Source organism: Trachurus japonicus, chromosome 1 (genome assembly GCF_045865225.1).
Source record: "Trachurus japonicus isolate A0001 chromosome 1, Traja_1.0".
Lineage (NCBI taxonomy): Eukaryota > Metazoa > Chordata > Actinopteri > Carangiformes > Carangidae > Trachurus > Trachurus japonicus.
The window spans coordinates 5,497,317-5,507,866 of record NC_140907.1 but is presented as its reverse complement, the minus strand read 5'-3'; the positions used below and the strand labels follow the sequence as shown (position 1 = coordinate 5,507,866).

The window sequence follows — 10,550 nt, the reverse complement described above, 5'->3', positions numbered from 1 at the left end:
TGTTTTTACCCGCCCCCATCCATACAAGTCAACAGGATTGGTCATGAAGGTTATATGACACGTGAATGCCTGGCTGTCCGAATCGATTATTTTACTGCAGTGTTATATAGAAACCCTGTATGCTCTTGTTACAAATGTTTAAAAAAGGGGGGGGAAAATCACATTGAAGTGAATCTTTCTGTATAAATATTTATGATTATGAAAAAACCTTTTTTTACACAGTAGAAAACATATGAAAGTCATGATTAGTCTGCTGAAGGAAATCTGTGGCAGATGCTGAAAAAGGTGTGAAAATGATGCAGCAAAGGACGCTTGCAGTGCATGTGCAAGATTCAAGTATCATTTATCTACAAGACGTTCATCCCTATGTGTCTCTATTCTATCTCTTTACAACAGGTCTATCAAAGTTTACACAAGTACAAACATCTCAATTAAAAACCTATTTCAGAACCTCTTTTTCATCTACACGAGAACTCATGTCACAGGTTTTGATGGTGTGTTGAACAAGTATAAAAATAAAAACAGTTATTTACTCTGTGTTATGAATGTCTCACTCATTTTAGCTACTCTCTACCTTTCTCTGTCTGCTGATTTGCATCTATCCAGCTCCAGGAGAGAGAAATAGTCCTTCAGTTGACCATTATGCACCCCATAGTATTTCCTTCCTCAGGGATCTGTTTGCCACTGGGCCACCTTTAATGAAGGCCTTTCCTGTCAGAAGTTAAACCCTATTTTCACACACTCACTTCCTCTTTCATTACAGCATATGACTAAACCTTTTATTGACAAAGTCCAATCAGTTTAAGCAAAGTAAGCAAAGTGTGTGGCTTTATGCTGACACAACAGGCTGCTCTGTATCGCCCCATCAGCCTGCCTTCCTGAAAAAAACCCCAAAAAACTCTTGTTTCTGCATACCACTGCCGCACCTCAGTGTATCTGAGTTCACCGAGTGGAAACCATAGCAACAGACTTGACAGGCGCCCCTCTTCCACCTGTCACATCCTGAGGAAGCTCTCACCTCATTGGTCCCTTCCTGAATGATCTGGTTTTCCCATATTATTACTGCAGGGACATGACGCAAGTCTTTTAACAAAAGCAATAAGAAAATTTCATCCCTCTTTGTATGCTGACTTGATACGGCCCAAAAAACTGACCTTTTGTTCTTTCTAGCCTCTTAAGCAACGTGTGGTCCAGAGTAAATGTAGCGCTGTTGTGTACTCCTAGTAATATAAACGTAATGCTTCTAAAATTGTGACAAACTATCTGTGTGAGTGTGTGCACAATTCCTATTTCTGGAGCGTCATCTGAACTCTTATGAATCTCCTTGTTTATATCAGACTCCATTAGAGAGCATATGTCTACGTCTGGTTAATATGTATACAAAGGCCCACAGAGAAGAAAAGGGGCGGTTTTAATGAATTACGGCTTCCTCTCTGTCACTGATACTCCCTCTGTCTTTAACACCTCAGTGGTTCTTGACCTTTTTAAATTAGAAACGTATGTGTGCTTCCCTCCCCTACCATCCTCCGTAGTGCATTTGTTTTGTCTCCTTCATCTTCTCTCCGTCTGTGAAGTGAGGGGGTGGAATGAGGTGACAGAGGGCAGATGTTTCCTTCCCAGCTTTGAAGATGCTTGTTAAGATAGAGGGGGGGGAATAGTGGAAAGGGTAAAAGCCTGTTACTCGTTGGAGGTATTTCACAAGGGAGGCCCCAATGACACGCAGGCTCACTTCTGTAACGCTCTCTTTCCAGCCTTCTGCTGCAGCCACAAACCCTAAATGTCGAGCTAACACCTCATTTAAGTGGAGCTGCTCGACATTCTTTTTAACCAGTTTAACCTCAGTGCCTCATTTTGCAACACATTTGTCTAATCAAACTGAACTTTGTCTGTTCCTGAGTCTACAGTTCATATGGGCCTGCAGTGATCAGCCAGATTTTTTGCTTTGTTATTATTATCATTATTATTCTAATTAAGGATGACATGCAGTCATTTGGAAAGCAATAACTTGCTTGACTGTGCAACACAACTGTCCCTAGTTGTTAAGGGTGTGAGGGCTCAAATTGCTTTTCTTTGGCCTGAAGACAACGTGTGTGCTGTAAAGCTGCATATTGCCACCATGTGGTTAAAGTGATGCTCAGATGTGACTTCAGCTGGACACGATTTCATTATGCACATGGGGAAATTTAAACATAAAGGGACCATGTGAAAATTACTGAGGGTGGGGGAGGGGTGTCTAAAAAAACAAGGACTTTCTCAAAATTATGTGTTGATTTCAAGTTCCTCATGTAAAATAAAAATAAAAATAAATCTTTTTTAAAGATCTTTTGTGACCTATTGTTTTATTCCGACTGGCAGTGAGTGACACAGAGTGACTGTGCCAATGCCAATTCTTTTCTGACAAGATGTTAGGTTAGAAACCCTGTATGGTCTTGTTACTAATGTTAAAAAAAGTATAATATAAATATTTATGATCATCAGTACTGAAAGGGAAGACTGAAAAACACCATTCCATCCTTTAGCCTAAAGAAAAGGTACATCAACCTCCCACTTCTCTGACTCCCCTTCCCTACTAATAAGTTTTGTACAGTCCCTAGTTTGGATGTACAATAAAGAACAATTTTGTAATATATCAAAATCATCTTTATTGAGTTTGCAAAGGTTATTTTCGGTAAATCAGGTTTTGTTTTGGTTTTGCGCCCTTCTTTTAGTGTTGAAAGTGCAACAGTGTAAACTCAGCAGACAACATGAAGGGAGGAAGACATGGAGCAGAGGCATTCCAGCAGAAGAGACAACTCCCACACACACTGTGAGAGCTCCAGAGAAAGACACCAGACAGGAGCAACAATGGCAACAGTGTCAATTTTCTATAAAAGTACAAAATTAACCCTCTATGCACAATAACAACAAACAATTGAAACTGCTGTATCAATATCTTTCACCTTTATACATATATATGAATTTATTAAATATAATTTCATCTGTTCTCAGTATTAACCATGATGGATCCAGGCCTGTGGAAATTGTGAGCGCTGTATAAGTCAGACACAGTGTGATCACACTGGATTAAGCTGTAAAATAAAAAGAGAAGAAACACAATTAGCGGATAAAAGAAAGAGGAGAAAGTCAGACCTGTCTGAAGTATAGAGCTCACCCTTTACGATGACTTTGGCTGTTGCCTCACTGGTGCCGATGTGATTGGTGGCAACACACTTGTATGTTCCACTGTCACTCAGCTTAACGTGGGCGACCAGCAGCCTTCCATCCTTGGTGGTCTGGGCTCCTGCGGGCATGTTCCCCCTGCCCACCCGGCTCCACACGAACTGGATGGGGGGAGAGCCGTGGGCCAGGCACTGCAGCTGCAGGGCGTCACCGGGCCGCAGCCTCACCTGGTCGGGCAGGCAGGTGGCGTACGGAGGAGCTGCATGGAGGAGAGGATGGTGGCCGTCAACCAAATAGAAGTGCAAAAATGTAGGTACAAACCCTTGTCGCTCCAGGCGTACCTTTTTTAGAGACAATTTTGTACCCATTGGTGCCGGTACATTTTTGTACCTTTTCAAAATGTACCAGTTTAAGTACAATTCTGCACCTAGCATCTAACGGGTATATATCAAGGGGGCAGTTGTTGGTCTGAGAAGTGAAGCTCACTTCCGCGTTCAAAAAACTGCAATCACCTCGGCTTCCTCTGGGGGCTGGTGTCAGAAAGCAGCATTCTCCATAGACCCCCATGTTAAAATCGCCGACTTTACATCCTCAATAAACATGATCAAAGCGTGGTGTCAGAACGTTTTTTGGGCTCAATTGATAGTTTCTACCCCCGCACACACTCTGAGGGGGTTTAACTCTACCGTTTTACTGTTATTAGGTTAAAACTCTGGCCAATTAGGGCGCGGAAACGTTGAGTGACAGGTCCGAGCAGCTCCGTGGACAGCTGCTTCGAGGCCAGTGGGCGGGTTCTCGGCCGGCCAATCCAACATGGCGCTGTTCAGGCCACCATATTTGAGTCACGAAAACGACTCCCCCAAACCAATGGGTGACGTCACGGACGCTGCGTCCATTCTTTTTACAGTCTATGGCAGGGGTCTTCAACGTTTTCCAGGCCAAGGACCCCCAAACTGATGGAGAGATGGAGCGGGGACCCCCTACTTATATTGTATAAAATTGTGTTTTATATTTAACGAGTCCTGTATTGCCAGGAAATGATAATACATACGTAGTCTATGAAAAAAAGTGGAAAAGTCAGGGGGCAGGGGCCCACTTTAGTATTCTTTCAGGGGGCCCAGAATTCCTAGCAACGGCCCTGGTGCCATATGCCAAAAGTGCCATATTCTCGACTATAAATCACGCTTTTTTTTAGGAGTTTAGTCAAAGGGACTTATATAAAAAATATATGCCATGCCATGATCACAACAGGTCACAACTATGCTTGTGGTAACTGAATGCTGCTACTGCACCAATGAAAGAATTACTAAACCATAAAAAGACAGAGAAAACAAAGCAGTGTTTCCCCTACTGTTTTTTTCTCTGGCTTTTTATGCATTTATTTTGAAAGGGCAGCTGGAGAAGACGGGGGCGCGGAGAGAAAGTGAGAGGGGGGATTGACACGCAGCAATGGGACAGTCGGAGGGTCGCTGCAGCGGCCGTGCTCTACCAAGACTCGTGACTCACCTCCAACCGTCAGCGCCGCGGTCATCGGAGCTGATTCTGGGAACATTTACACCAGGCCCGCCGTGTCATGTCTCGGTTCCACGGAGCGTTTCAGTGACGGCCTGACGCTGCTTCATTGTCGCTGCGCTATGAGCAGACGTGGCGGCGCGCGTTAATGTCACCGTCGTATGAGTGTGTGCTGTGAATTAACGAGTGTGTATGGAGAATGAAAACTAAAGTCCCATCGTTGTGTAGCTGACGGTTCAGGGGCCAAGTGTCACACAACACCACTGACAGCGGTGTGTGTGTGTGTGTGTGTGTGTGTGTGTGTGTGTGTGTGTGTGTGTGTGTGTGCGTGCGCGCGCCCGCCATCGGGCTGATTTTAGAGGGGGGTGGGGGGGAGTGAGCGAGAGAGAGTGAGAGAGAGACGGTGCGCCGTGTTTGTATCAGATACAATACAAAGTCTCGCCTGACACCTATATTATAGGAAAACAAAGGACTTGTATGTAAAAATCCGATGTTCAGCAGCAGGGAACGCCCCTATGGATCTTTTTTTCATAACTTCCATATCTTTTGTCATATTTCTTTTCCCTCAACCAAAACTTTCGCGACCCCCCCTGTTGAAGACCTCTGGTCTATGGTATATATGTAACTGGTGTGTGTTTGCTCTGCAACCCACCCTGAGCAAGGATCGATCCCACAACCTCCCGCATCGGAGGTGATGATGCTAACCGCTTCGCCAAGACATTGACAACCACTTGACAAATTGGTTAGCACGTCTTTTATGGGTGAGTGAGTTTACTTCCAGTACCGCTACCGCCACAACCTGTCACTTCTCCTGACTGGTACCTCGTGACTGTGGAACACCTGCGGACCTCCATTACATATATTTAAAAAAGAATTACTAGTTGAATGTTTAATTATTATCCCAATGTTAAATCATTATTTAATCACAATTACTTAGGCTACTAATTTTTTCTAACACACTGTCTCTGATAATGTACCTTTAGGGGGTAAATACGTGTACCTTAGGAGTACATATATGTACCTTTTGCCATTCTGGAACATTTATGTGCCTTTTCTACCCCCAAAAGGTACACATAGGTACTCTAGAGTACAATAATTGGCCCTATAGGCTACAGTAGGACAGAGCTGTACTTTTAAGTAGGCTACAGAAATGTCCCCCTTCTGTAGCCTATTTTTCTCTGTGTGTGATGAACAACATGGATGTGCAGTGTCTGTCTCTGTCCACTCACTGTCCACCTCCATCTGCGTGTACGCCTCGCTGTAGCCATGCACGTTGGTCGCGTTACAGATGTACTGCCCCGAGTCTTGGCGCCCCACGCTGGTCAGTGTCAAAACACCGCCAGCCACTGTGTGCTTCCATGGCAACGGTGCCCGGAGCTTGGACCAGGCAATGACAGGTGTAGGAGAACCTGGAAAGAGGAAGAGAAAGTAAGGATGAAAATGAGAAGTGAGAGCACCACTGGGACATTTTTAAGCATGCTGATATCTCACCAGTGGCCTGACACTCCATTATGACAGTTTGTCCCTCCACTACTGTCATCTCTGTGTTGCTCACTGTAGCTACTGGTGCTCCGGCGCCGCCTTCAACAATCACTTCAATCTTGACCTCTGTCACCCCTTCATTGTTCTCAGCCTGGCAGATATAAACTCCTGAGTCCTCTGGACGCACCGCGGCCCACTGGAGACGGAGATGGCAACTATAATGTTACATTTATTCACTTCAAATGTGAAAATACACTGCAGCATTACTTAAAGGGATAGTTCACCCAAAATTCAAATTTCACTCATTATCTACTCACCCTCATGTCGACTAAGGGCTGGCTTCTCTGAGTTACAGGGGGTCCGTGCAGCAGTATTTGTCCATATAATGGTTGTCAATGGATAGCAACTTTCTTTGTCCAAAAAGACACACCAGAAAAAACATCCAAATACCTCCATACTGCTCGTCTGTAATGTCCGTCTTGTATTGAAGCCCCGACATGAGAAATTGTTCCGCCGGTCAGTGCACTGACACAGGAAGAGCAGTGAACTGAGACACTGGGAGCTTCCGCAACAAACAAGCTTAAATATAGACTTATTTAATTTTTTTGGGGACAATTTCTCATGTCGGGGCTTCAATACAAGAGGGACATTACAGACGAGCAGTATGGAGGTATTTGGATGTTTTTTGGTGTGTCTTTTTGGACGAAGAAAGTTGGTAATCATTCACAACCATTACATGGACAAATACTGCTGCGCGGACCCCCCCGTAACTCAGAGAAGGAACCGAGGACTCTGAAAATTCTCACAGCTCTTAGTTGACACGAGGGTGAGTAGATAATGAGTGAAATTTGAATTTTGGGTGAACTATCCCTTTAAAATATCCATAATTCACCTGTATAGTGTTGACATCATTTGCTTCCACGGTAACCAGCTGCAAGGTGGAGCCCTGGCGTTTCCATGTCGTGGTGGGGCGTGGCCTGCCTGTGGCACGACACTCCACTGACACCGAGGCCCCGATCCTGACTCGCAGGGGCCCCGCTGGGGTCAGCCGCACTTTAGGAGCATCTTAGAAAGGGACACGGGGATGTGACTGATACATCTAGCTATGCAGTTCAGTTTTATTTGTATGGCACCAAATCATAATACACATTATCTCGAGGCACTTTATAAGACCTAACCCTGAAGAGACTCTACTTTGCCTCCTTAGGGCAACAGGAACAAGTAGTAAACACAACACTGACCTGTCCGTCTTTCATAGTAAGATGAGATAGTTACTTCACACACCCACTTGGAGTTGTATTTGTGGACATATATCAAATATCTTTGGGCTCTGTTTTGCCTCAGAGAAATATCTCTTTTGCTGCGAAATGTGTCACTTTGTTCACCATCTAATACCCAGCTGTGTTCACCTGTTGTTGTCTATTCCAGCAGAAAAAGACCCAATGAAATAATAAACAATAAAGTTACACTATGCTGAAACTCACTATATAGAGCTCTGTTGGGTGATAATTCTCTCTATGTTCATCACTACAGAGACACCTTTCACACTGTTTTCATATGGTCACACGTACAGTATGCATAGTTTAGGTTAAAAGAACTTCAACCAAACACAAAACAATATCAGGTGTACTTATACACACACACAGTGCACTACAGCTGGAGGCGGGGTTTGTGGGAATTAATATTGCTAATTTTGTCAACTCCTTTTAAACCTATAATCTTTGTCCATCAATCAAAATATTAGTGTTGGTGATATTTAGTCACCTTCATCCTTTTTATTATTAGTCAGTTTTATGTTTATTTTTATTCATAAGATGATAAATTGGTTGCCAGTCCAATCATTTTTTTCAGTCTTGTATTGCTGTTCCATACTGTGTCATTCTCATACACTAAATATGTGAAGAATATATTTTAAACAATAAAACAGATTAAATCAAATCAATACAAATTAAAAATAAAAACCTTAACTGAAGAACAAAAATCTAATAAAAAATTTAAAAATCTATTTCTCTGATTTTGCTTTTGATAAAAACAGATTCCAGCTATGCAAGTGCACTGACATACAAAGCTGCTGAAGAGATACTAAGATATAAAGACAAGCTCACGTTTGACATTGAGCACAGCTGTGGCGGTGCTGCGGCCTGCAGAGTTGGCCGCCACACAGCGGTACTGGCCCTGGTTCCCAGGTCGAGTGTTAGCCACCGTCAGCACAGAGCCATCAGGGCCCGTCTTAGCATTGTCTGCAGGAAAAAACAGAATGAACTCCACAGTTTGTGATAATGTGACAGCAGGTCTTGTGTTTAGATGTTTCTCCTCCTGACCTGGTAGTGCATGGTTGTTGGCTTTCTTCCACTCCAGCTGGACTGGCTGTGCACCGCTGCCCACTTGGCACCTGAAGCTGACAGACTCCCCTTGGCGCACAGTAGCAGCCCGGGGCTCCACGGTGACCACAGGAGCCTGGCCAGCCACTGCACAGACAGACACACACACACACACACACACACACACACACACAGAGATGTGTACAGTGCAAGTCTGTGGACCTTTAGACAGGCCTGGGTAAAATACAGTGTAAACAAACGCCACCCCAAAGCAAACAACTTGAGCAAATACATGGATTGAACAGAATCAGATGACAAAGCAAAAAAATAAAATAAAAGGAAAGAAAATGAACCAAAAGCAACTACAAGGTTCTGTTAAAAGAAAAATACATATCTCTCTATGACATGATATGTCTGAGAGGAATATGTATTTTCTTTTATAGATATATATATATATAAAAAAAAAAGGCTTTTATAATATATATATATATATATAATATTAAAGGGTGGTTTGAGATATGGTGGTCCTGCTGATTGTTCCGGTTTTGTGATTGTGAGTTTTCTACTTTGTTTGTGGGGTTTTTGATTATCACCATTATTCTGGATAATCTAGGAAATGCACTTTCATGGGAACTTTTTAGTATTGAGTTGTTCTAATAATAATTTTTTTTAAAAACCACTAACCCTAACCCTAACACACACAAGCAGCAAGGCAAAGGGATTATCCAGGGTAATGGAGAATCACAGTGGTGAAGTTTTAGCCATGTGCACACCAGTTTTGAAGTATGTAGCAATGAAGAAATGTTACACACATCTCATGAAGCAGATTTACAGAACAACCATCAAGGCGAAATACACATCTGCTATAGCAGCTACATTACAACAGATGTTTCTCTGTTGTTAAGATCAAATCAGATGCATTACCTGTACATAATAGAGAAAACAGGATCACAGCCCCAGATGATAAATCCATGATGAGCAGAGAACAATCCCACTTTCTCCCCAGTGTGCAACCTCTGTCTCTCTCTGACTGCCCCTGTCTCTTTTTCATACAATCACTTTCAACCTTCAACCCCTGGTTTACCATTACCCCTCTCCCTTATTCAAACACTCTCTGCAAGGAACAGTCACGTATGAAGAGTCTCACTGCAACACTGTGTTTGGCACTGATGTTACATGTAGAGGAGTTATGGGACTATGTGGATGAAAAATACAAAAGCTGGACTCATTTGCAAGCGTGTCAAACTGCTGCACATTGGGGACAATGATTTCATCACTTCAGTCTTCAGAGTATTATTCTGCTTTCCAAGAAAATGAGTTCACTCTCCATGTGTCTGTATTGACCACAGCAGTGATAGCAGCTGATGAAAGTGAATTCAAAGGGCACACAGAGCACAATTGCCCTTTGTTTTTGACCTGATGTTTATCACAGAGTTTGAGATTTCAAGCATAATTGAGTCTGAATAGACTGAAAAATGCTTTTGAGGATGAAAAATGAAATACTTAAATGACCAACCAGACACTGCAGCTTTTAAGGGGGGTGTTTGTAATTTTATACAGTTACATAGCACCATTCTGTGGCTGGGAAGCTATAATGATATTCTACTTTTAATTACGTCATCTCATTTATGCATTGCATTAACAAATAAAATTACAATATATTGTAATAATTACATTTGTAGTGATGCCTTTGTTCACACTAAGAATCAGCAGCACGCAGAGATAAGGACAAATTATTTATCAGTTAGATTTGAAGCTAGTTCTCTGTTTACCAGGAATCAGGACTTGTTGATATTCAGCACTGATGATAAAACTAAAGGAGCTACTGTAGAAGAAGAAAGAAGTAAAAGCAAAAAATGAGAATTCAGGAAGCTGTAGAGTAAAGGTTATTTTGTGAGCCTGGTTATAATGTATTTACCATCACAGAATAATCAGTAGCACACAATCCCAAAACGACAGAGGGTACAAAAATCCAATAAGCAACAATGTGTTTATTAATTTTGATTTGGTTGTAGCACAGTTCAAACATTTCAGTCAGAACTCACAATTAAAATGTTTATTGCAGCGAGTTGGCTG

The 10,550-nt window shown here is 42.6% G+C and overlaps 1 protein-coding gene across 1 annotated transcript; it reads right to left on the bottom strand.

Moving 5' to 3' along the window:
* Positions 1-2,923: 2,923 nt before the first annotated feature.
* sid4 (secreted immunoglobulin domain 4) lies at positions 2,924-9,624 on the bottom strand. Its single transcript, XM_085798061.1, has 8 exons — positions 9,399-9,624; positions 8,475-8,621; positions 8,259-8,393; positions 7,046-7,218; positions 6,163-6,349; positions 5,901-6,080; positions 3,152-3,418; positions 2,924-3,068 (listed from the first exon to the last, which is right to left on the bottom strand). Exons 1-8 carry the CDS (start codon positions 9,559-9,561, stop codon positions 3,064-3,066), a joined length of 1,257 nt encoding a protein of 418 aa, XP_085654187.1. The 5' UTR covers positions 9,562-9,624; the 3' UTR covers positions 2,924-3,063.
* Positions 9,625-10,550: the final 926 nt, after the last annotated feature.

Coding starts and splice junctions, on each gene's coding strand:
- sid4 (XM_085798061.1), bottom strand. CDS start 9,561: ATGGTAAACCAGGGGTTGAAGGTTGAAAGTGATTGTATGAAAAAGAGA. Junction 8,394..8,474: donor CAACAACCATGCACTACCAG/GTCAGGAGGAGA, acceptor TTTTTCCTGCAG/ACAATGCTAAGACGGGCCCT. Junction 6,350..7,045: donor ATGATGTCAACACTATACAG/GTGAATTATGGA, acceptor CTCCGTCTCCAG/TGGGCCGCGGTGCGTCCAGA.